General features: G+C 40.5%; 1 protein-coding gene across 1 annotated transcript in view; it reads left to right on the top strand.

Annotated features, from left to right (window-relative positions):
* Positions 1 to 291: 291 nt before the first annotated feature.
* The window catches only part of LOC6549081, a 42,335-nt gene continuing 15,245 nt past the window's right edge, over positions 292 to 27,381 (top strand). Inside the window, exon 1 of the mRNA XM_001975564.3 lies at positions 292 to 1,132. Within this exon, the coding sequence (XP_001975600.1) occupies positions 676 to 1,132 (457 nt within the window). The 5' untranslated portion in view covers positions 292 to 675. The remainder of the gene's footprint in view (positions 1,133 to 27,381) is intronic.

Raw genomic sequence — 27,381 nt, 5'->3', positions numbered from 1 at the left:
TATCACTCTCTTTATTATTAAATGTTAGCCCTAGCTGTTAAATGTTAACATAAAGCTTAACATTAACCTAGTGGCTCTAAAATGTCCTTAGGCAACAACAGTTAGCTGGGAGCTCAACAGGCTGTTTCTTTCTTTTTTCACCGCCTCAACAACAGTTGGACGATAAGAATTTCCCCAACACGGAAATTTCAATACTCTCTCTCAGAGGATGGTTCTTTTTCTCCCGCATCTCCGCACTCTCTCTCAATTTCTGCAGTACTCCACCGTTGTTCTCTCTCCACGGCCCATGTTTTCATTGCCTGCCGCAACATTTGCTCAGTCCGCGACGAACTCTCAACGCGGGCGGTTGTTTTGAGTCTGTGGCAAGTTCTTGCTCCACTCGCACCCATATCGAATTTATTGAGCTTGCTGCGCGCCAAAAGTCCAAAAAGTGAAGAAAACGCAGAGCGTACAAAGTTGGAGAAACCAAAAATAAATATGTGAATGTCGCGAGTGTGTGAGTGCGTTTATTTTTAAGCGACGGCCCGAAGGCAAATGTGAAGTGTAAGCGGCAAACAAAAAAAAAAGTCAAATAAAATACAAGAAAAGAAAAGTAAAGAGCGAGAAATATAAATTATATCAAAACAAAAATAGCCGCCAGAAGGCAAAGCGAATTAGCACGCAACATTTGACGAAATGGGAGCGACAGCGAAAACAGACTTTCCGGCCCAGTGGCTGCTGTGCATCCTCCTGGCTCTCGGCTCCACATCCTCGAAAGCGAGTGCCGTTAGTTCTTATGGCGCCTCCTTCATCTCGAACCCATCCATTTACGCATACAGTGTCGAAAATCAGTCGGAACAACGCGAGTCCAGGGACAACAGCATCAAATTTGCCTCCGAGCATGGCAATCTGAATTCGAATTCCAATCTGAATCGTAATTACTACTACACCGATGATCCCAGTCCCGTTCCAAATCTGAATCCGACTGCCTCGCTGGCCACGCCCCCTGCCACCCAGCCCGCCCCCCAGACGGGCTGCACCCTGGACCGGCTGGCCGTCTACAAAGTGGTCCTGCACACCTACTGGACCCGGGAGCTCTTCCCCAAGCACTATCCCGACTGGCGACCCACCGCCCAGTGGACCAAGACATTAGGTGAGTGCTCCATTTAACAATTACTGTTTTACTTAAGATTAACCAGACAAATAACTGCAAAGTGGTATAATATTGTGTATTTACGAACAGGTTCTTAACAATAAATGCAGTTAAATGGATTGCATCCATTAGATATAAAAAATCAGTAGTGTGTTTGCTTAAATCTTCTTTGGTATAATACAACTATTTCCATAATGGCTTGAATGACTATAAACTATGATAATAAAATAGACGATCTTTGGATAAACGCAAATTTGCAAAAATACCATTGAATTAAAGAATCCAACAACAAGCTCAAGCTTTTTAGCTTTATAAATTGATTACGATAGCTGCATATCAACGTTTAATTTAAACTATTTTTGATGGGCTTTAATATTGGGATGTTTTATTAAAATGCTGGATATACATACATTTTTCCCAAATTTTCACTTAATTGGAATTTCAGCTGATATGCAGCATCAATATTCGCTCAAATATATTGCGCTTTTCAATTTTTATAAATTCGTGCAAACAAGCCAATCCAAACGAATTTGGCCCAGTGCCCCAACCAAAATGGGTCAAACATTGTGTGTGCCACTCCAGTTATTACTCAATCGTTGAGATGGGGATAAGGATCTCATAATTTGTGCCAGCACAGCAACCAGGCACAAATGCCCACAGACTAATTTGTCACAATGCCTTACCTCCCTTACAATTTGTCAGGCATGCATATGTACACAGATATATGGGCATCTACACATCTACATACGTACGTAAGGAAAATAAATCGAAAAGCAATTTCGCAGCAAGTTGGCTAAACATTTTCGGTTCGTTTTGGTATTTCGGGTTAAATCAGTGGGGGCTTGGGTTGGAAAATGCCGTTGGCCGCATTGGCGTGTCGCTTGTCTTATCAATGTTTTTGCAGATTTAGCTGTCGATTTATATCACACACACACACTCATACATACTAGCAGCTCGCAGGATATTCAGACGACCCAGTGAGACAAGTAAATCTGACAGCTAAACAACCAAAGCCTGGCCCACATGCAGGGCCAAATAAAAAAGGATAAGCAGGAAGCGGAAAAGCGGAAGGATGGAGCCTAAGAAATGCGATTTGTACGTGCTTATGCGCGATGTGCTGGTCTCAGCGCAAAACGAGAAATTGGATAAAGTTGTTCAATATAAATAAGAGGGAAAGGACCTGCCACCACACAGCTCATTCTTATCCTGCCGCATTCGAAATCCTTCGAAATCCGAAGCGGAATTCCAATTCTTGATGTTTTGATTTTAAAGCTTATCGGGCGGGGGGACGGAAAAAAAGGCTCTCTCTCTCATATGAGTAATTAAATGGGCATTACGAGCTGTACATCTCTGGGCCATAAACTTCATTCTTTTCCTTGTTGTTTATAGTGTCGTCTGGCTTATTTATAGTTTTTCCTCTTGCGGCAGGCAGTCTGCCACAGTGCGTATGCGTGATTTATGTGAGCTCTGCACTTGTGCTTATACTTGCATAAAATATAGCGAGAAGGACTAGTACCCGTACTTTATCGTAAACTGCACTATATTTTTGCCATTCAGGCGAGTGTTTTTGCTGCTTAGCACTTGAAATGCAGCACAGTGCGTTTATTTTGGAGAAAGAAAACACAACACAAAACAGAATTTCTCCTGAATAATGCTTGATAGTGAGTGAATTATTATTTTATAAACTCCCTTTTTCGATAGGATAAACACAAAATAAGTATAATCTTTTTAAAGATGGCAACTATGCAGTATTTGAAGTAGTTGGTATCCATAGAGTTCATTGGTTTTTGCCTTAAAACAAGCTTATCAACTACCTAAGTATATATGACACATTTCGCAGAACACTATGCATTTCACATTAAATATGAACTAATGCCCCCGGACACAATATCCTTCTCGGAATTCCAGTATTCCTGCCACTCTTGTCACTTGCGTCTCAACTTGTTTCCCCTGATAGCCGTTTAGTCCTGGCCAGCGGCACATCCGAGGCGGGTCTGAGACTCCCTTAGTCCGAGACCGAGTCCTGGCCCAATCCGGAATGCCATTTGGCATTAAAATTCAAGCAGCAGAGCGGCGCAAAAGGATAGCAAAAAAAGCTTAGCAATGCACTTCGACTTGGGGCGGTGGAAAGTCCTAGTCGATGTGGGTGGGCAATGGCTTCCTGCCTGTCATATCCTGTTTATATATAATTTTCAGTGCGCAACTCTAACATCCGTTACATTTCAACTGGTTGGAGGCGGCACAGCACAAAAACTAGGAGCAGCAGCAAGAAAGGATATAGTATATATAGAGGTCCTTTAGTTTTTGCTGTCGAAGGAGGTTCGCAGCGCAAAATTTATTATGAATGTTCAAAAACAAGCAGCGACAGCGATTGCAGCGCGAGGGAAATGCACTGCCCGTCTTTTGTGCCAAGTCGCCCCCAATGTCCTGCCATATCCTTTCTGGCTGCCAGGCCCCCAATGCCCATTCTCAGTGCATTTCCCATTCGAGTTTGCTTCTCGGCGAGTTGTTAAATTTCATTTGCCGCTGCCCCGGCGACTGTTGTCGCTGTTTTTATCGCAAATTGAAACCGAAATAAAGTTTGCCTCCTGCTGAATATTTGTTTTAGTCCTGCCATTTTTTCCCGCTCACTCTTTGCGCCTTGTCACAGTTTTTGTTTGGCCCAATACAAAACACACTCGCCGAAAGAAGCGTTTCGCAACAGTTTTATGCCTTTTTTGTTTGCTGATAGTTCGGTCTTGGTACTCGGTTCGTCTCTGTTTTTGCCATTTTTATTGCTTGTCGGGGTTTTTGTTGAGTCAATTCTCGAGCGTTTTGCAGGCCAAAATGAAATGTTGCACTCTGGCAAGTTGCATTTGAAATGACTGCCACGGAAAACGGCCTCGGGGCACTGAAAGAAACATAGCAATTTCTAAAACATTATCTTTAAGTCTTCATCTTAATTGTTGCATATAATTGGTGCTCTATCTTAACTTGTTTTATACATTTTTCTTAGGCTTGCCAATTTTTGTCTATTTAAGCCAAAGACTTTCGTTGCTGCTTCCACTTTTGAAATGGCAAATATTTCTCGCAGTGCCTGAATATACGATTTATCAGCCAGGCTTCACTTGTTTAGGCCGACGGCTTTTACCGGCTAGATTGCCAAAATTAATTGGCCTACAAATAAAGAGGCAAGTTGATTGAATTTCGTAGATAGTCGCCAGGTAGCTGCGATAACCCCACGCCCCACTGATCCGTTGTCAATGCCACTTTACGACCCACCACCGCCAACAGTATTCCGCCCCTCGAAGTGTTCGCAATTTGTGCCGCATAACTTGCGGCCCATTGTCCAGAGTCCTGGCGAGTCCTTGCGGCTCTCAGCTCGTTAATTGCCACGTCCATTGGGGCAATTATCCTGGCTGCTGCTTTCGCCGCTGCCCATTTCTTTTTGACTGCGGCGGCGGCAGGACGTGCGTGCTTTTGTAGTTGGTGTTAAATACTTTCGCCTGCGGCACTTTCACGCCTCGCATTTTATTGTTGCTCTCTGCCTAATTTTTGACTTTCTTCTGCTCTTCCGACTAAATAAATTATCGAGTAACAGGCGGCGCTTAAATGTATGCAGCATACATTTAACATGAGCCAAGTACTCTTTTCTGCCGCATATTTGATGCATTTCCCCACACACAAAACATACGGAAACACCCAGCGAAATTTTGAGGGGCCCTTGTGTCTGCGCCTTTTTATTTCATTTTCAAACAAACTTTAAATGTTTGTAATTTTTTGTTTAAGCACATGGGAAAACGGAGCGCATAAGGCGCATGTTCAAGCCAAAAATATCGTATGATAAAAATGGCAACTGCGGATGGGGGATTATTTCCCAGGCGGATTTATGTGGGGGGCTTTTGACTGTTAAGCTAATGGGAAAAGCGTGTAAGAAATGGAAAATGTTTTAATCGGAAGACTTATATTTTTAACAAACATATACATGCACGTATATTCAAATTATTTCAAGAAGAAACTCTCAATATATGTGCCATTAATTTTCACCGAGCAACTGATGCCGTAAACCCCATTAGATAAACTGTTTGTGAACCCAGATTATGGCTTAAAGCATTTCGGATTTGTTCGCTGCGTATTTTTTTCGGTTAGGGAGTGCTTCGCCTTTATAAGTCCGGAGTCATACATTAAGAATTCATAACACAAAGCAAGAAAAGCTCCTGGCACAGCCGTACATCTTCAAACTGCTGCTGACAACGCAATTTCCTTGCGTCTGGCGCTGTTCCACAGCTGAAGCATAAGTACATTAATAATAAATGTAAATACTTTTTCTTATTTTACCTGGTGATTCTTGTTTTTTTTTCTGTGGAGGGGAGCAGTGTTTTTCCGTGTTCTTTCCGACCACTTGCACCTACTTAGTGCCGGCTAAAGCTTAAAGTGTCGTAATTAAAAGCAGCCAATGCTCCGCAAATGTTGTGCTTTCGTCTCGGAAAACCCAGATTTCCCCCTGGATGTAAATTGAGAAGCGGTAGCTCTTTTACATGGCTAAAATCACGGCAAACAACATTTTCGCTGGCTCACTTTCCCAGCTCAGCCGTTTTCCATTTTTCCCGCATTTACTTGCATGAATAAATTTCGTCTGCATGTCCTTTACGTTCGTCCTGCCCCGCCCAATTTCAGTTCTTTCCTTTGTATACATTGTGCCTTGTCAAATTCATATCATTATTCATTCATACATGATTAGACAACGCAACAGAACACGAGAGAAGACAGGAAAACCGTGCCCAGGTTTTGTATTACACAGAGAGTGAAAGTTTTCCAGTGGGCTGTTGCCAAGGGTTTGGAAAATGGGGAAAATGGGAAAATCCTTGAGCTGGAGCAAAAGCATGAACCCACCGAGCCAGACAAGCGTGGCATTGGCAAATGGAAATTAATGAATGAAATTTGATATAATGTCAGTTTCGGTTCCCCCAGGCTTCCAGAGTTTTCAGCGCTTTATTTCGATCTTTACTTTAACAATGTTTGCTCGATATTAAATGCTGTCCAGCGATTTTAATTATTTATTCGCCGCGCATTAAAATTACATTATATTTATATTATTCGCGGCGCGTTACATAAATGAATCAATTGAACAGCGTATGCTTGTGGGTTAAAAACAAAAAACAAAAAAACACCACATATAAGGACATATTTCACCTGGGCTAATTAACAATCAATTGCACAATTTGTTGCACGTTTTTATTGCGTTCGGTTAATTCAAATCAAGATTATTGTAGGGAAACCCGAATAAGACTAATTCAGCTTAAATTAAAACACAAATGTTTTGAATTACCATAATCCTAATTGGCCAAAACAGGTTTCCGATTGATTGGCCGTGTTTATGAATATTTATTTACCAAATTGCTTTGATCTAGCTTACCTATTGTTGATTGTATTTTGTTCTTTTACATTTTTTTCCATGTGCAAAGAGAAAATCATGTTAAATGCTTAAATGATTAAAATGTAAATGGGCTTGAAAATACAGCAGCAAAGTTTGTTGACTTTTTGCATGATGGAAATTAATTGCCAAATAATACAGCGTTTTTATTTAAGCCAAATACCCTTACGAAAAAGTGGTAATTTGCGGCGAGCAAAGAAAAAGCTATTTAATTTTTAATGTATTTTTTAGGTCGTGAAAAATTGCATGAATTCCATGATAAATATACGTTTTAAGTTTTTATGCAATACAAATATTAAAAGTGACAAAGTCTATTAATGGAGCATATTTAAGTCTTCGGTTCCAAACGAATAACCTTTGCGCACTTTTTCATTGCGTATCTTCCATGACAAATCGGAAGGTAATAAAATCTGCAATTGGAAATTGCGAAATTCCGGTTAAATGCATTTGCTGACCGTTTTACTCATTTACATATAGTTTGCCCTGCCAAACGCAATATTTGTGCAGCTTATTTATTTTATTGTGGCTGCATTTTTTGCATTTGTCAGCACAACTGACTGCCTTTTGATTTATGTTTGCATGCGGCAGTATGAACAAAATCAATATTAAACAAACATTCTAAAATGTAGAAACGAAACCAAGCGACGCTGAAAAGTAGGCAACGCGAATTGGGGCAGCAAATCGAGATCCTAATTAACTGTGCCACATAAATCAGTGGCGCCCCGAAAGAAATCCGCTCATTAATAATGCATTTGCATGGAAATGTGTAAGCGATATGATCACAAAACCCTTCAACACAAATTTATGGTCTGCGCAAACAGCGAGATTTTTGAATAAGTATCTTGCGGTTACTTTTTGCTTGCCGCAACGCGAGTTATGTATGTCTGTGTGCCACCCAACTGCTAATGGCAGCCTAATTATGCCGAAAGTGGGCGGGAAAAGGGACTTCCTCTGTTGCAAAAGGGTTTCCCGTCTGGCTCGTAAATTTTCCCCCTTTTACCTGCAGCTTTAAGACGCACATACACACCTTTTTTGGTCTACATAAATCTTTGCTGCCAGTTGGCTGAACCCTGCGCAGTTTTTCCAAACAGAGTTGTCTCTTTCCAGACAAGCGGCAGACAACATGCGTGCCCCTTTTCGCTTTTCCCTCTTCCCTCTCCCACTTACCATTTCCCATTTTCCTCTGCCACCGGAAAACAGCACCGAAATCGGAAACGCGTCGCACAAAACTTTGTTTGTCTGTATTTATGTCTGCGTAATGTGCTGGGAATCGTGGGTGCGCCATTTCATAGGTGGGCGGATTTTTGTTTGTGGTGGGCCCGTGAGTGTTTTACTTTTCTGGTTGTGCGTCTGGGTTTTCTTTTGAGGCTTTCTTTCACGGGCTTCCCCCACCAGCTCCAAAAGTCTCGTCTCGGCGTCTCGTTTCCCCAAAGAATGCGAACAAATTATAGACGCATTTTGTGATTTATATCACTGGAAAGTAGGTATTTTAAGTCAGGGCTGAACTTCAAAATCATTAAACAGGGAATGCGCGTGAAATTAGAAAACCTTGCGATGAAATTGAATCTGAATTGCTTGCCGACAACAAGTGCGTAGGATGATTTATACGTGATACAAAAGGTACTTGTTCCTCGAATTGATTTTGAAGTACGTTTATGCCTTACTGCTCTATAACCAGTTAGTGCTTTTGGTGAAAATGTATTTGAATTCCCCATGTCACATAAGTTGCACGGCTTTCTTCCATTTATAGCCCATGCTTTCTAAGCCAACGGCAACGTGTGACATTTATCTATTTTGTCTGACAGGACATCACGCGTGTATTGTTATCCTTTAGATTGTATCCTTCCCCTGGCCAACCGACAATAGACCCGAGGCCTTAATTAAGGACACCGACAAAGCGAACCGAACCCGAGAATCCGAAAAAGAAAAGGATACAAATATTAAGATAGGGGAAAATTATGATTGAGACAAATTGTCGGCTACGTGACAAGTCCGCATAAATTTTCTCGCATTCCGTTTGAGCGACTGTCAATAGGACATAAAACTCATTTAATTAAGCAATTTTATGAGCACAAGACATTGATGGAGTGGTGGAAACCATGGAGAAGCAGCATTTCCTAGATGGTGGAAGCAATTTATAAGGATTGCACCCTGGGGAGCGGCCATATTTTTGTTTTGTGGCAAGTTAATAGCTGCACAGTAAAGTTCGGGAGTATAAGGAAGCGAAGAAGAGATCAAAGCTGTGGCTTCTTATACAACTTTTTTATCTCGATAGATGATCCAATTTTTATGGTCAATCAGGCGTATAATGAGATAAACTCAATGAGATTTTCTCCAGGCGCTCGGATGACCGATAGCCGAGATGCGATAGCCCATGGCTGAATTAACCACTTGCCGATGCATTCGAAATGAGCCGGCAAAAAGGAAAATGAGGGGAACGAACGCGTCAAGCGGGAAAATAACGAGGAAAACGAGAGCCGGGTGGGTGTCAGTCTGCGGAAAATGGTAAACAACGCTCACAAAGAAAAACAACGAAGAGGGTCAATTTTCCCGAGGGGGCGTGGCACTGCAGGCAATCTGTCGCGAGAAGAAACCTTCAAGTGTTAATAAATGCGGCGGCACATCAACAAACAACCAAAGAAACGCACTGAGCCCAAAACAACTTCAAAGCCCCGAAACCAAAATACGAAACACAATTTCTTGGTGGCAAATTAAATATGAACCGTGAGCTTCTTGAAATAAAAATAAGCCCCTGTGAAAGATTACCGACTACATCTACCTTAACCTAATTAGAGTTTCATCGAGGGTGGAAAATCTGAAAATCTGGAAATTGGGGGTTGTTCAAATAGGGGGATAGGCTTTTAATAGGGGCGTTATGGTCGAGTGAAGTAAACAATCTTGGGCTAAAAATTGAGTTAGCAATTTGAAGACTATGCGTATGGAATAAGATGTCATTATTGGAACCAGTAATTTAATAAAAACTTTGGGAAAAGGGTAATAAAAATGCTTTTATCGCGAGCAAAAACACTTGAGGTTTACTTGCATAAAAAACGCAAAATGGTTGGCTAACCTGTGTTCTTCTAATTTGCGTTAACTAAAAACTCTCAGGCATCCGGGGGATTAGGAACTCACTTTTGCATGTTTTTAAAAGCGCGAGACAAAAGTTTCGTCCAATAAAACAAAGTAGAAATACACGCAAAACAACTTTGAAGCGCCAGAAAATTTGCTAAAGCGTTAAAAAATGTACTCTGCCCGCCCCACCCCCTGCTGACTCCCTTTGGCCGCCCAAAAACTGTAGAATAAGTAACAAATAAAAACAAAATGGGAAAAAAAAACTTGGCTAAGCGTAAATAAACCAAATATAAACTTTGGCTGCTGTTGCCTGGGATGGGATGGCCTGGTATTGCCTGGCAGACAAACTTGCTCTTAACTTGGCTTTCTCCGCCCGAGTTTGCTTAGTAGCCGAAGACAACAAGAACAAGAGCATCCAGCATCCTAGCATCCAACGGGGGGCACTTTCTCTAGTCTCTATTCTCATTTCCTCGCTGTGGTCGCTGCTGCTGTTGTTGTCGTTTCGGTGTGAATAATGTTGCTGTTATTTATGCCTCAATGCGCCACGCCCTGAAAAAAATAAACCCAGGAGAAATTGCAATTTCCACGCCCAAGTTTCGGGCACTTTCACTTGACGATGCTCGCCCCACCTCCAAGGACCCAAAAGCAACCCCAAAATGTAGCTGCTTTTTATTAAAAGTTTCCTTCTTCTCCACACCCCAAACCCCCATACCCCAAAGCCCCATAGCCCCAATAGCCCATACCCCGTACACCAGAACAATGGGCACATTTTTTAAAGTGTTTTTTATTGTCGCGTTAACCGACCGCAACGACTTATTGGTGGGTTGGGCATGGGCAGAGAGTTTCGCCAACTTTTGCGTAAGTGTAAATTATTGTCAGGGTCAGAAAGTTGCGCCCAAAGTTACTACAGCCCGACTGGCAGTAACTTTGGCTTAATACCTTTAACTAAGTTCTCGAGCTGCATAATTTTTGAGAACATTTAACTTAATTAACAGTCCCACGCAGACGGTCCGAAAGTGTTAATAAAAACGGCGCACTAACTTTCAATTAACGTCGACTTAACCGAAGGTTAACCCCACTGAATGTGTAATAAACTCGCCTTATTGTTGTTGTTTCTTAAATAAAAATTTATGTGGCACTTCTGCGCTGCAGCAAAGTGAGCCAAAGAAAAAACACTTTCACTTAAGCTGCCGGACTGTCCTGTTTATATATCCTTGGGCCCCATCCTCTCCTGACTTTTGAAATATGTTCGAGCTGTTTGCTGCTGGACAGCAATTAAGTTAACGGTTGCCCCCAAAAAACGAAAAGAAAGCTGAAATAATAAAGTATTACAAAATATTTTCCTTAAATCAAGAAGAAAGATAAACAGTTCCTCATTAAGACTTTAAGATCGCCCAAGAAAAATTTTAATACAAAAATTTAATGAATTATAGTCAATATTCATTTTATGTGCTCAGTGTACATTCGTTGGGAGCAGAATTTGTCTATAAAGATGCACTTTTCTATTCTCTGGAAATATAATTTTTTCTTCTTTGTAATTGTTTAAAGGAATCTTAAGGACAATGCTAGGTCGTCCATTGTTTAAATCGCATTCCTTGGCTGCCTGCGCTTTATGGCTTAGTTGGCACTGATGGGGTCGTCGACCCTCTTGATTTGTTACCGACAATTGAATGCCTTGAAAATCTTTGCATTCCCACAAAAATGAAAATGAAAAGTCAACTAATGCCGAAGGGCAGAAATTTCCTAAGGGAACGGCACAGAGTCATCAAATTTTAATGCCACTCATAATTTTTTCAGGCTACCAATGCGCAGGGGTTTCGCCGTCACTAACCGTGGCAGCAAAATAAATGTCAAATCAGCAAATATGAAAGTACAGTTACGCCGCAGGGAATTGAGAACTGAAAAGTTTTTCTGCTGGTCCTTGAAAAAAAATCAGCAGAGATGTGGCATTTAAAGGGGTTAAGATAAGGAAAACGTATGTGAAATTTACCATGAGAACTTTATATTTTATATTAAATTGTAAGGCAGCTCGTTAATAATATAATTTTATCGCACCCACAGGATGAGCTGTACAATTTAATTGGCCAGTATCGATTAATCGAATCACTGACAGATTTACTAGGTACAGGCTGCCATCTCTGACATGCGAACCACTTACATCGCACACAATCCCCGAGCATCATATGCCATTTCGCTTTTCCATCCTTTTTTGCCGGCTCCTCTCGTTTGTGGCCAACTTTTGAGTGCGGAAGTTCCTTGAGGGTTAGACACACAGAACAACAATGCGAAAAAAAGGGCCTAAAAGGGTTGCTCTTATTGTTATCGAAGCGAATGAGTGGGAGCCGGCTCCATTGAATTATGTGCACAACATGAAAGCAAACAAACAAACAAATAAAGTAAGGAGCTGAATTGATTGTTGCACTGCAGACCTGCTCCACCTTTCTCCACAATTGGAGATCATAAATATTTATGGGGCACCCTTTCGAGCAACTGTGATAGGTATATAAATATCAGCAGCACCTTCCTCTAAACAACAACATCGCAGTATCAGTGTGGTGTAGTTGAGCGTGAAACGCAGAATTTATTATGTTATCGCTTCAGCGATTTACTTTATCGATTTCACAATCAGTGAGAATGGAGCCCTTAAAAAAAAACATTTTGGCAACTCTGATGCTCCCCAGATAATTTGCAGAACCCCCCCATCTGCCGCCTTTGTTTGCCTTGGCATTTCGGCAGCCTCCTTCAGGCAATGTGGCAAATATTGTTATTTGTTTTAAAAATTTAAGGCCAACCCGCAGTTGACTTTAAATCGAGCTTAGGGCACCTTACTTATCTGACTTGTGCATTTTTAATGAGCTCCTCTAATGGAGATTGCTCAACTTTGATGTAGGTTATGCAAAGAGTTATGCAGAAGGATATTGATAAACGTTGTTGTGCGGATTTGAAAAAGTTATAATCAGCTTATTTTTATGCAGTGAGAAAACTCTTCAAGAGGAAAGAATTTTAGCACACAGTGATGATCGAAAATTGAAGGTATTTTCGGTGCTTTTAGTTTTAAGGTGTAAAAACTCATTTGATGTATACATATTTGGAATAAGTCATTTATATTTTTGAATATATTGTTATAAAAAAGAGACAGATATTTGGTCTATCTAGAGCTTATTTGTTCCCCTTACTCGTAGATTAAAAAGGTATACTATATTCGTTGAAAAGTATGTAACAGGCAGAAGGAAGCGTTTCCGACTATATAAAGTATATATCAACTTACTCAACTTATCTTAATCGAATTTAAAAGTGGCATACCTCTAAATGTTTATGGAGCAATTCTCTAAAAATTTGCATTCAAATTTAGAAATTTATTTTTTTTTTAGTTTTTTTGTAATTTTTTTGATGTAGAAATTCAAAAAAAAGTAAGAAGTGTCCCAAAGCTGAAGTTCTAAACTCCATAACTCAACTTATCTTAATCGGATTTTGAAATGGCATACCTCTAAATGTTTCTGGAGCAATTCCCTAAAAATCTGCATTCAAATTTAGAAATAAGTTTTTTTTTAATTTTTTTGTAATTTTTTTGATGTTATGATGTGTAGAAATTCAGAAATAGTAAAAAGTTTCCCAAGGCTGAAGTCCTAAACTCCATAACTCAACTTATCTTAATCGGATTTTGAAGTGGCATACCTCTAAATGTTTCTGGAGCAATTCTCTGAAAGTCTGCATTCAAATTTAAAAATAAATTTTTTTTTAATTTTTTTTTTTTTTTTTGATGTTATGATGTGTAGAAATTCAAAAATAGTAAAAAGTGCCCCAAGGCTGAAGTTCTAAACTCCATAACTCAACTTATCTTAATCGGATTTTGAAGTGGCATACCTCTAAATGTTTCTGGAGCAATTCTCTAAAAGTCTGCATTCAAATTTAAAAATAAATTTTTTTTTAATTTTTTTTTAATTTTTCTGATGGGATGATGTGTAGAAATTCAAAAATAGTAAAAAGTGTCCCAAGGCTGAAGTTCTAAACTGCATAACTCAACTTATCTTAATCGGATTTTGAAGTGGCATACCTCTAAATGTTTCTGGAGCAATTCTCTAAAAATCTGCATTCAAATTAAAAAAAAAAAATTTTTTAATTTTTTTTGTAATTTTTTTGATGTTATGATGTGTAGAAATTCAAAAATAGTAAAAAGTGTCCCAAGGCTGAAGTTCTAAACTCCATAACTCAACTTATCTTAATCGGATCTTGAAGTGGCATACCTCTAAATGTTTCTGGCGCAATTCTCTTTTTAAGTTTTTTTCATTTTATTATTTTTTCCCAATTGCTATCGATATTTCAGAAAATGTTGAAATTTCTCGTTTGCACTTCCACTAGCAGAGTAACGGGTATTTGATAGTCGGGGAACTGAACTATAGCATTCTATCTTGTTTTATTTTCCACTGGAAAATTATCTACTAATTTCCTTTTGTTTGTTCTCTTTCCAGGTAAGAATATCCTGCGCAATCCTTTAGCTGCCCAGGACTCGAGGTGGGGCTACGGTTCCTGTTTATTTATAACGCCATTAGGACTGCATCCGTTGCCATGGGCGAGTTTTGCAGCCCCGGTCCCGTCACTGAATTGATAATAATTGGATTAGCACATCTTTTTGCGAGGGGTACGAGGGGCGGTAAGTGAACCGTGGACGTGGAGCCCGTTGCCCCAGCGGTTGGTTAATAGTGCCCAAAAGGCTTACGCCACGTTGGCCACGCATCGAGGCATCACTGTGATATATGGCTTGTTGTTGGCAGAGGGTCGGTTAGTGCCTGCAAAATATTTTGCAAAATTTTTCAGCGCTTGCCACATTTTTCAATATTTCTGTCGAGAGCTGGGCGCATGGTGGGTGCGTTGCGCTCCAGCAATTTTACATTTTATATGGCCAGGCATGGCGACCTAAATCGACTTAGCTCCCCTCCATAAAAACATATGTATATGTATGTATATATGTATATCTCGCACTTTGTGGCATCAAGTTTATGCGCCCTGAAGTATTCATCACTTAATTTCCACGTGCCGCTGCCATTTTCAAAATTTATGACTTCGCTTTGCAGCTATCTAGCCTTCTATACTGGAACACTGCCCCATCCCATTCGCCATGTTGACAACTTTCGCAGAGGGAGCTACGTACATTTAGCCAGAGGGAAAATCCCCATTTCGGGTTACAGTTTGCCGTTTGCCATCTGTCAGCGTCCCCAAATAGAATTATGTCAGCTAATTGAATTTGACGTCGACTTGACATGGATTTATGCTCTAATGCAGTTGCCCCGGAACCAGCGGAATAATCAAATTTTAGCCGAAAATAGTTTTCCATTTTTGGGGGCATTTCCCGTTGGGGTGCAATTTGGCTGCAACTTTTTACGTGTGTTCTTCGGTTCAAGGGAAATTACATTATTGGTGATTTAGTAGCCTTAAGTCGAACAAAATGTTACAATTAAACGGAAATTTTGGAAAGGGCTATAGAATTTCCAATTGAATTTCTAACAAAAAATTGGTTTGGTAAATTTGATATTGGTACCAACTTGTTCTTTCAAAGCCATATTCAATCACAGTTCAGCTTTTGTGCCCACAATTGATGATGTGCATTTTTCAAGCTCAATTTAAAATTAATCAATTGTTTTGCTTGCCTTTGATTCGACACTCGATCACAGCTGTGCGGTCTGGTGGACTTTTAAAATGTCGTTTATCTTGTGGCTGTCTGCGCTTTTCCATAATGACCTTTCATTCACTTTTTGATTGATTTTGTGGTCAGAACACCACAATTTCTCTGTATAATTCAATGTTCCTCATGGCGGCCGTGCTTTTTCCCAGTCCAATGTCACTTTGTGCAAGTTTAAACAACCGCACTGCGTATCTGTGGCCAAAAATAATGAAGATTTTATGGCTAACGGCTCGTCGATTTCAATATCAGGCGATCGGGGTTGTTCAGTAAGTCCGCAATAGTAAAACCAAAACTGGTTGCAATTGAATTCCCAGTCCGCATCGAATGCAGCATCAATTGTATACAATTATATTTCGGCTGCTATCTGAAATAAACACGAAAATCTATCGAGACGTAACGAATTGTGTTGGACGTGCCTAACTGTTAATGCGGTTATAATACGCCACCGGATTATCATTGATTATGGGTGTGGGTGTGATTGGGGGTGTGTGGGTGTATCTGTGTGTGTTGGTGTTTCTCGGGGGTGGCAAGTGGGAGGTGTGCGTGTGTGTGTGTGTGCGAACACGCCCTCCAGGAGCAGAAATAACTGTTTGTGCGCGTCGATTCAAACAGACACAAAACGCACAAAACTCGACATACAACACGTTTATGCGTGGAATAACTCGAACTCGCAGTTCCAGGTTGCATATAATAAAAAAAAAAATGCAAGTAAAAATAATATTAAAGTCACGTTCATAAAAACCATGTTAGTAATGAAATTAGTCGTGTCATTGGAAAAATTGGACTTAAATTGATTTCGAGCTTATAAATCAGCTTTGTATAAAGGAAAAGAAAAAATTATTCTTAATAAGTAAGAATAATTTATGAAATGGCGAGATTATCTGGATATCGACTGCGCATAAACCAGCGGCAGTTTGGAATCTAGTCCCCGCTTAACTTCTCTCCGTCTGCCGTAAAACTTTGTCGAGTGTATAGACATAATTTCAATTTTCATTTGGTATTAATGTCCCTCCTATAACTGCTCATGTGTTTGTTATGTGTGGCTGTGTTTGTGCACAAATTGCCGCAGCTTGTCTGGGAAGTGAATCAGGAGGTGGTGGTGGGTGGACTGGAGTATAGGGTTTCATGAACTTAAATGAGCTCCACGTTATATATGGCTGCAAAATGCGGTATTGGCAAAATCCCAGGAGCACGCTTTAGTTGATAGCCCTGGCAAAATAGATGCAGAAAAACTGGTTACCACTCAGTTAGTGAGCCACAGGGTCGAATGGGTGAAATAGAAGTAGAATGATGTGGTATAAATTCCACTTGCTTTTTACGAGTATCGTACATGCTTTAATAACAGAAATATGTCAGAGAAAAAGTTTGTTGTGATGAAAATGGTGGAATTTCATTTTACCGCATAAATCTGTAGGGCACTCAGCAAACAATGCTCGTACATAAAACTAGTAAGTATATTTTGTTGAAACTGGCACTTTGTCAAAACACAAGTTAGATTTTAATTAAAAATCGTTGGGCTGTCAAAGAGTTCAATTTTCTGGCGATTTATTAAAGTTATAATGGCAGGAGATACTCATTGATTGCTTAACAAAGTTTTATTAAAATCTTTTTAATTAGCATCACAAACTCTGAAAACAAATTCATACAATTAATTAATTCTCTTAAATGAATCCAAGATTCTTCCATCTTCTGTAATTGGTCGAAACTCAAATAATTTGCGCACAATTCGTTTTTAATTAAAAATAAATATTCAAATGTCCCCAAAATCCGAAATGCCCTCTCCAACACCGGGATTACAGCCTTAGACCTGTGAAGTAGCCGCTACATTTAAATTTCAAATCAAAGTCCCATGAAAGAAGAAAGAATACTTGATGGCAGCAGACAAAGGCCGTTAAGTAAACCAATCAAAGTGGAAGAAGCCCAGGCCGCAAAAAGAATTTAATAATATCGCAGCAGGGAACGTTCTGTCGAGGAGTAGGCCACAAAAAGTGCCAGGGAAATGCAAAACACAAACAGATTGAACTGGCCAGCCACATCCGGCAGACTCGGCGGGGTTTTCCCTAGCTTTTCCCGCCTTTCCGCCCCTACTAGTTGTGCTCTTCGTTGCGTGCTTAATTAAATGATCATCATTTGCGCGCAATCAACGCACAAATAAATTTTCAGCCGCCATCTCTTTCTGGGTTTTCCCCGTTTCCCAGCTTCCTGCTCCCGCTTTTCCGACATCCTTGTCTTGGTGCTGGTCCTGACCCAAGGCGTTTGTTAGTTGTGTTTGTTTGGCGGGTTTCCGCTTGAAATTATACCCTGACTACCGCGCCTGTCTTGCCTGGGCTGTTGTCTTAATTAATTCCTAATTTTCCTCTTCGGCTTTGACTCCTTTTTGCGTATTTAATTGAAAATTTCTTCAAAGAAATTCATGGCCGTTTCCATTGTTGGCTTGTTTATGGGTGAAAAGCTGGCTGCCAGCTGTTGGCCATTTGACAGACGACGCGTTTTATTCATTTGCATATTGCTTTGGCTTTGGCTTCAGCTTCAGCTTCGGCTTTGGCACTTTCTTGCCTTTTTGTTATGGCTTTGTTTATGGGGCCACCTTACGTTTCCGGTTTTATTGGCGTCCTGCCAATTGCTGTCCATAAATTTGATTACATTTCGGTCCAAGTTTTCAGCGCAGACTTTCGCAGGCCCTTGGGCTCTCAATTAGCGGGGTCAGGAACGCTAATTAAATTTCCACTGCAGCCGCAAAAATTCGATAAAATGCATAACGCATACGCCCTGTTGTCCGGCCGCTTTTGATGCCTGCATTAAGTTTCCGGCGATGCATAATTAAACCATTTTTTGACTTGCAACGGGTTGACCAATCGATCTGATATAAGTGTATAATGTTAATCAGCTTTCGTGCGATTCCCTTACAAATTGCTTGGCAATGCCATTATAATTCGATTGAAAAGACAGGAGAGAATGCGTCGCGACTATAAGATACCCGTTACTCAGATAGCGAGCGCTAGATAGATTGAGCAGTAAAACAAGTGCTGCACCATGAATGAGTGGAAATAGTTTTTTCTACCTGTTACATACTTTTTATGGAATCTAGCATACCCTCCTACTCGGCAAGTAACAGGTATAATTACTCCACAGGCCTCACTGCATAATTGCATTTGCAGAGCCAGCCGGAGTATATTGCATTCGCACATTCATCACATATTCGTGTCACTTGTGCATCGATGTGGCTTATTAAGTGCCGCTAGTAGCTGCTCATGCAATTAACCCAGTTCGGCCAAATGAGTTTTACATGTTCAGTCGCGGCCAGTATGAGCCGCATTTTCCAACATTTGCAGCTGGCTAAATGCTGTCGCCACTTCTGTTCAATTTGAATGACAAATTTTGGGCATTTTGCACGAGCTTGTTAAAGTTGAGAAGTTCATAGTTTTTTAGATATAAAAGTACAATTAATATATTTTTATATAGTGGGAAAGGCTTTATGAGTATAGGAGTTTATGAGTTTCTAAAGCTTTTGCTGAATATAACATTAAACTTCAACTATCCAAGCTGACTTTATCTATCCCACAGAAGCAAATTGACACCGACAACGTCTTTTGTTCGAAAGTTGTATCTCTTATTTTTTTCAAAACACGAATGCGAGATCATAAAAATTAGACAAAAACATTAAAAAAATCTAACAAAACCAAAGCAGCCAAAACATTCTCCCCAGCTAATTTTCAGTGGGTCCTTTGTTTGAATCCCTACTTTTTGAAAGCCTAACGCGCTTTATTTAACACTCGCGGCTCTGAACGCAAGCAAAATGGCACAAATATGTATATATACATAAGCTGAAATCGGCAAAACAGAGATTTGGGGGAAAACGCAGGGCGGCGGCAAGCAAAACAAGTCATAAAGATAAAGAAAATTTATGGAGGCGGCAAGAGAGCTTTGAGGGAAAACAACAACTTTGTGGAATGGGAGGTGGAAGTTGGCGGGGGGATGGGTTCAGGACAAAAGGATCCAGAAGCTGGGTAGCAGGAAAATTAGGTTAACGATTTTTCACTCTCGGCTGCAGAAGCGCAGGATAAAAACAAAGAATATGTTTTCAGCAGCCAAACGAAATGGAGACTATCTGCTGTTTTTGTGACTGAGTTTTGCACAATTTACAGTCGACCCGTTACAGTTTAAAGTTTATGGGGCCCCGCCCTTTGTCCAAAATGTCGCCTTTATCGCTAAACGATGCCTAAGTGAGGCTCCAATACCGCCCGCCCACCACCCCCTTTTCCAGGACACATTAGCCGGAAAGGACATCGATATCCCAGCCTTGGCATGTTCCCTTTTTTGGGTTAATGGCCACCGCCCCCCACTTGTGCGCTTTCCATTTCACTTTAAAGGCTGCCTAAGTCCACAGTTTGCGGTTACTTAAGGAGTCCTTTTTCTTACCCTCCACACAGTCGCTGCAAAATTAACAATGCTTACAATAAATTCTTGGAACAACTGGGGCGTTGGGCAATCGATAGAGGGATTACGTTCTTTTTTGCGGAAAAACATAAAATTAATTAAAATTAATTGCCGCAACATATTTGCTTTCGGTTGGCTTTCGGGTTTTTTGGAAACTTTTATTTCTGGCTCCATGGAATTCGTTGTTTGCCTTTTGGCTGGGATTCTGTACCAGCTTGTTACAAAAATATTTCAACAAGCTGCGCACACAAAATAAAACCCAAAATCGCATGCACAACAATGACGGAGAGGTGAGGATGGCATCCTGGCAGGATGTTCGGCTATTGTGACCTACTTGGAGGTGTGCGGCATATGTTGTGGGCCAGCTCTTTGTGTTTGGGCCAAGTTGTGGCTGAAGGCTTAGATAAGCTTCCTGAAAGCCTGCTGCTGCTGCTGATGATGAAGTGATGCTTGGTGGCCAACTCTGTTTGCTGAATTGTGCTCCCGCTCAGAAGGCAGTGGCAAAGGCGCTCCAGATTGGAGGAGTAATATTTATGGAAGAGATGGATATGAAGATTTGGTGGGAAACGGGCATAATTTGAAGAAATTAAAAACCTGTTCTTCATTTTATACTTTTCTTTTTATTTATAACATCAAACTAAGCATATAAATATAGTACTTGCATGACAAACAATTCATTGTTGTGTTAAATACTACTTATGTTAAATAGTCATGTATTTAATGGCAATGTCTGGTTGGTATACCTCTTGTTTTGTACAGTGTGAATAGAGCAGATGTACCAGATTCTAGGGTATTTTACTAACGACTTTGGGTGTGTTCATTTCCTCTGGCCCTCATCCGTTTGTGGTTTTTGCCTACCATATTGTTGATGTTGTTTCTCTTTCATTTTTTCGTTATTGGAAATTGAATTCTGTTGCTGTTTTCCCAGCTTTTTCTATTTTTTTTTTTGTGGTCTTTGCAGCTTGTGGCTTGCTGTTTTTTGTAGCCGCTTCCGTTTTATATTTATATTTATTTCTGATCTTCTTGCTGGGGCCCACTATTGGTGAAACTTTTGTGCGGCCTCAACCTCAACTTGGCTCTGGTCAAGCATTTGCCTTAAAAAATAGTTTATGAAGTATGGCAAGTATTTCCATTTGCCAGTTTAACACAGTTGTAAATGTTTTACAAAAATGTGAAATAAAATAGAAATGAAATAAAAACGGCCAGGAGGTTTGGCGTTGGTAAAGGAAAAGGTAACTGCTTGTGTCGACCTGTTTCGTCCTTTGGCATGTCTAGGATTCTGTTTGCATTGCCAATGGCTGTTCGGTCTAGTAAATAACAACAAAGTCAGAAATTGCAGCTGCCTGGGATGTTGATGTTGCTTTTGTTGTTGTTGTTCTTGTTTTTCTTGTCTGGCAGTGCATAAATATGCTAAAAATGTAAATATTTCGAGAAAAATATTGCACAAGTAAGTCACGAATCGTACATGTGTATTTGCTTGGCTTCAAGTCCGTTTCCACGTTTGGTGTGGCCCCCTTTTTCATTTCGCTGGCATACAGAGCGTATGCGTAATATTTCACTCGCATCGATGCATTGATAAATATGCAAATCGAGAGCAATTTCATCGCAATTTTATCGAAGTTTTAATTAAAAGACAATCAAGGCGTCGAGGAATATGAAATATGTGCTTAAGGTATTAAAGAAAAATCTGCATTTCGAATGTTTCAGACTTCATTTTACAAAAGGTAATAAATATATGCAGCTTTACTTTGGCAAAATATGAAAACCATACTGAAGCTTAAGGCCATTTTTCGTAGGTAAGCTTGGCTTCTGTGTTTTTTATTATTTTACTTATTTTTTGTTGTTGTTGTGCGTGTCTCGAGGGCGCAACGTGTAAACAAAAGTTTAGACTTTAGTGCGATAAGCGCTCCTTTCTACGCATGTGTGTGTGTGTTTCCTTGGATGTATGTGTGCAGACGCTGACAGTTTACATGGCAGCAAAGTTTCAAGAGTTTAGCCAACAAAACTGCCAAAGGAATTACATAAACATTGCGGGAGGAGAAAGGTGAAAGCAGTGGGTTGTGCAGAGAAAAGGCAGAAAGCAAAAGACAAGCCAAGCGGGCGCCTGATTACGAGTGGAAAACAGAAATAACACAGCGCAAAAAACTCAAGATACTTCCCAACTTCACGTTGAATGTCTACCTTCAACTTTAGCAACTTTGATTAAAAATTCCACTAATAAACAAACAAACCAAACAGTATTCTTTCCACGTCGCTGCCTCGTCCCCAAGAGCCTTGTCAACCTGGATGGTTGGCAAGGGGCACACATACGTGGGTATTGTTATTATAAAATGGGCTAACTTGCTCACTTAAGATGCTACCTTATTAATAAGTAAAGACGAAGTGAATATTAATTACATTCACATATATATTTCATAGAATATTAAATAGAATATTAATAAATAACTCAAAATATTCTCAAAATATGATAACATATTAAATGGGTTATCTGCAGCCCAATTTAAACAATTTGTGACCCTTTGCAAGCTACTTAATTTATTTAGAAAAAGACAGCGGTAAAATAAATATGTTTTAAAAATGCATTAAACAGATATGCATTTTTGAATAAAAACCTACAGCTAATCAGCGAATATATTGTAACTACCGAAACCGCTAACTGAACAACAAGCCAATTCCCTTTGTGCGTCTAATGAATACCCTTTGCTCGAAAACACAGAATCTCTGTTCCCAATCGTTTCACCTCAAGATGAAGGGGATTGCGGAGGGGCGTTTGGAAAACTTTGTAAGCTCAATAAACATTGCGTTTACCGAAAAAAAGTTTCTTACTTTCTATATATGTATGTATGTGCGCATACTTGTGTATGTTTTTAGTTGCTGTTTGCACTGCACTCCTGTGTGGGTGCGTGCGCCTGTGTGGGTGCCGCCATTTTGTTGTGTAAACTTGTTGGCGCGTCCAAAAGTTTACGCCCACCCACCCACTAACACACACAGCCGCACACACACACAAACACACACAGACGTGAGACTCCCGCTTCTGCAGCCATTTTGTAAATTTCATGTGCATTATATTTGCAAATTTGCGTTGTTTATTTATGCGCGGCAATGCGCAGAGCACAACGAACACACAACACACAACACACACCACACAACGTACAACATACAAACACACCCACACAGATGAGGCAAACCAGCTAACGCACACACTCACATGCGACTGGGGAGCGTTATTTGCTCGTTTGTGGTTGTGCATAATGCACGAGTATTTTGTTGAACTTTGCTCTTTAATTGCAATTGCATTTTAAGCTGTAACAATACTCGAATTGTTTTATACGCTTGTGTGTGAGTGTGTGTGTGTGTGTGTGGAAGGGCAAGTGCATGTGAGTGGCCCTAAATAAATTTATTAATTAAATATCGTTGCTAATTAAAGTTGTGCCGGGCCCCAGCACGTATCCGCCATGATAGCCCCGTATATTCCCACTTTCCTAATTGCATATTTAATGGGCAAAGCTTGCCGTTTGACTTATTGATTGGCTTTCGCTTGTTGTTCATCGTTGTTGCTTGTTTTGGATTTGTGCAGGAGTTCAGCTGCTAATTAATTTACACTTTGTCGCTATGCGAGAAATGGAAAAGCGTAGAGGGCAGGTTGCATTAGGGGCAGGATCAAATGGGTTCACGTCTGGAGTGGAGCCACTCAGCTTTTGCAATTTGTGTTGGATTGCAAAACAGCATTTTTGCGTTTTTCCATTTGCACAGATATGACTTCCCTGGTGGTTATTAATCAACTGTGTTATTCCAGCACACAGCAAGTTCAGTGGCCTTGTGGGTTGCAAACTGTTGCTTTCTGCATTCGTTTTCCCTTTTCTGGTTGAAAAAAAACAGTCCACTTCAATCAAGAAAGGAAAAGTTGTTAACGAAATAAATTGAAGGTGCTGTACTGCGACTTGGCAGCATTGTTTATCATTTAAAACTTAATTGAATCATATTAATTGTCTCTGTGATAACTCGGCTTATACTCGATCTACAAATCAGCTTAGAGTTATTATTCATAGGTGTTTATAAATACTCAGGCTTACAGTTGGCAACAAAAGTGTGGAAATAAAGTTTACAAAATAAAAAAACATTTACTGTGCTTGTACTTTAATCTCCTTCATTCAGATTTTCCTGAATTAAATCTCGAACTCATTTAGTTTTATTCAGCTTCAACGTAGCAACATAAAATTGGCAACAAAAGCTTCATGTTCTTTGCCCGGCAATTTTGTGATTGTGGTTTTATTTTTTTGCTCAATTATTTGACTGCAACCAATTTATTGACGACTACAGAATTTCCAGTTAAATGCGGCACTTCAAGTGTCTGTGCATGTGAGTTCCATTTCAGTTTGTTTTTATGAATGTGGCTTGTTTTATTTAGCCGCTTTACGGGCCGAGTGGCGGCAAAGGGGGAGTTGAGAGGATATGGGTGAAAATGGGGCGGAAGAGTGGGTGGTTGAGCATGAGTGAGTGGTGAAATGTCGCTGACTTGCGGCAAGAAATCAATCAAAAACTGTGGCAAGTACAAAAGAAAAGGAAGCAAAAAATAACAAAAGGCTCGGCGCACGCGATGCTCATCAATTTGTGTGTCATTCGAAGAGTGTCCTTGCATGCTCCTGCGGCCCTATGTGTGTGTGTGAAGGATGTGCTTCTGTCAATGTGTGTGCTAGCGTGGGTAATGCCTGGCTTTTGTGTTTGCTTAGTGCAGTGCAAACAAAGGACAATGCATTCAGTCCACAATCATTGGACTCCTCCTTCTTGCCGATTTTTCCTCTGCCAGTGCCACACTGCTCCTCTGTTGCTCCTTTTCCCATTTCGCTATTGCAACCTAACATGACTGACACACTTTTCATGCTACAATAAGCCATTATAATGAATGTAGCCAGAAAGTAAGCCAAAAACCCAACACACATTCCATTTCAGTCAGCCGAAGGAAAACAGGAAAACAGAAAAACAGGCAACAGGCAACAGGAAAAAAACATTTCGAAAATTGCCAAGAGGGGCAAAGATTTGGGGAATAATGCTCCCAGGTGTTGAATTCAGGGAATTGTTAGGTGTATGCCGTCTAACAAGCAGTCTAAATAGGCATTAGGAATACCAGTAAAATCAATACTTGGCTGCTTGGCTGCCCGATTCGAAGGTAAACCCTTCAGTTGATACAAGCACACAGATTTCGGTGCACAATTTTCAATTCATTAGTTGCACTAACAGAAACTACTTTAATTAGAAAACGTCTGATAAATATGGATGTGTTTACAAAAGGACCTTTAAATCTAAATGGCAACCTGTTTATGCTCAGTCCTAGTTCAATTTCAGTAATTGAAATGCATGTTTGCTAGCAAATTTAGCAAAAGTATAAAAGTCATAAGCAAACGAGTGTTATTTAGAACACATTCGCTTAGCCAAAGACACTTTTGGGCTCAGGAATTTTCGGCAATTAGCTTCGAAGAGAGCATTGTCATCCCGATAAAGCTGGAAAATGTACCATAATTGGCACTGCAATTTGCCACAGTGAGGCATGCGTCATAAGGACCATGTGTTTGCAGACAAATGACAGATGGACCAGACGGATAAATAGGAGACCCAGTCGGAGGACATCTGACAGGACGACTAAGTAAGCTAAGCAACCCTCATTTGTCACATGATTTTATAAACTGTTGTTGCCCTGCTTATCCTGCCATTGTGATGGTGATGGTGATGGTGACGGCAATGGTGGCTCCTTACGCAGGCCAACAGGCATCTTGTTAGCTTGTTATGTTTTTGGTCAATTTCATTTGTAATCCCCTTTGAGCCGCTCGCAAACATTCGCCGGCTCATTGTGAGGCCGTCAATAGAAGAGGAGACATGGGATGGCAGATGGGTTGGTTGGAAAATGGGCCAAGTGACAAGTTTAATGCCAGCTTTCTTGTTTGCCGACATAATTGGCCGGCTGATGGCTTCTGGACCAGGCACATCTTGGCCTAATCCCGACATGTAGCTGCACACATTAATTAACACAGATAAGGCCGAGAGGCAGCCACAACTGCAACTAAAAATCCTTCGACCCTGCAGTCATTAAACTTAAAAGAGCAACCTAGAAAACTGACAATGAAACCGCACACTGAAAGAAAAGCGGGTGTGATTTTGCAGTCAAGGCAATAGGTAGTAGAGAGATTGTGTTGATGGTGGAGCACTCCTGATATTAAACTACAATGAATTTATACAAATTATTACATAATTGGGTTTAGTATACCAATTATTCCTGTTTGTTTGCAATGCGGCTTTAATCACAGTATGTTCTTTTATATATTTTTACTATTATACGTCAGGAAATACATATTCTGTATTTCATTCCGAACATTATGTTTATCATATTATTTAAAGTGTTGGCGTCACCGTAAAGTAAAATCCTTCGCACACGACTATCCGGACTTTCCATTTTCTGCGTGTCTGCGGTTGCCTAAGGATCCAAAGTGGGAGCTGCGGTTGCCGGAGCCTGGAAATCTCCCACGTACTCAGTGTTGATGCTAGTGCCTTAGCGAAATCTAGGTTGCCACATCACAGGCGACACCAAGTTGACATTTTATCGGGAGTCGTGACTGCTAGTTCCACTGGCAAATATGACAGAAATTACTATTAACAGGCAGTCGCAGTTGCAGCTGCACTCGCTCATTCCACTTCCTTGGCCTTATTGAGCGCACGAGAAGTGCAGCATTCCGCATTCTGCATGCAGCATATGCGGCGTATGCGTAATGTCACTGTGGGCGGTGTGTGCCACCCTGGATGTGTCTTAAGGCAGGAGCTGCAGCTCCTGACATCTGACAATGTCAGATTTTGGGATCCCCTCCACTGCTGCTGCTGCTTTTGTGCTGCTTTAAAATTCAGACGTTATGCGCCATGTGAGCCGGGCGAAATTAGGTAAAATGCAAATATTTATTCAGCATTAAGTGATATTCGCGTGTGTATAAAGCAATTCATATGAAGCGCATGCATTACGTATACGCCAGGTGTGCGTTTCTATACCATTTTCCATTTTTTTGGCTGTAATCTATTAATAGCGTGTCCGTCGACGTATTTGCCTGGACTGACAAGCCAATTAAATTTGACATACATAATTAAGTGCGCTGCGTGAGTAGAAAGGCAAATAACAGACAATCGCCGGGAGTGGGATAAATGAATTTTTAATTAGCGACCAGCTGAATCAGGATTATAGACAGATATAGAATTGGCTGGATACCCAGCTAATTTTAGATCAAACGAGTGGTCTGAGTGCCTATCAATCAAGCGCCATGCTCCCCTCTCGCAGCTAATCAAACTTATTTATCATTATATATGAATATATTAGAATGCAAGCTATATGTGAATTAATTGCATCACTCTGTGTGTGTGTGTGTGTTGGGGATATGTGAGCAGAACGTTATTCATTTTCCCAACGGAGAATTAAGCACGGATGAGTTTCAGCTGTGGAGCCTGACTTGCTGGGAGCTTAACATTTAAGCATCGGATATAACCGTAGCCACACATATAGCATTCCATCAAACAGCACACGTGCTGACACACCCATTTCAGCGGCTTTTCCTCACAGTTTTCCCGCCTTTCCCTCTCGCCATGGTACTGCTGCGTTAATCCTTCTTCTCCTGG

This window comes from Drosophila erecta, unplaced genomic scaffold (assembly GCF_003286155.1).
Source record: "Drosophila erecta strain 14021-0224.00,06,07 unplaced genomic scaffold, DereRS2 tig00000092-arrow-pilon, whole genome shotgun sequence".
NCBI classification, from domain to species: domain Eukaryota; kingdom Metazoa; phylum Arthropoda; class Insecta; order Diptera; family Drosophilidae; genus Drosophila; species Drosophila erecta.
This window is presented reverse-complemented; position numbering and strand designations above follow the sequence as displayed.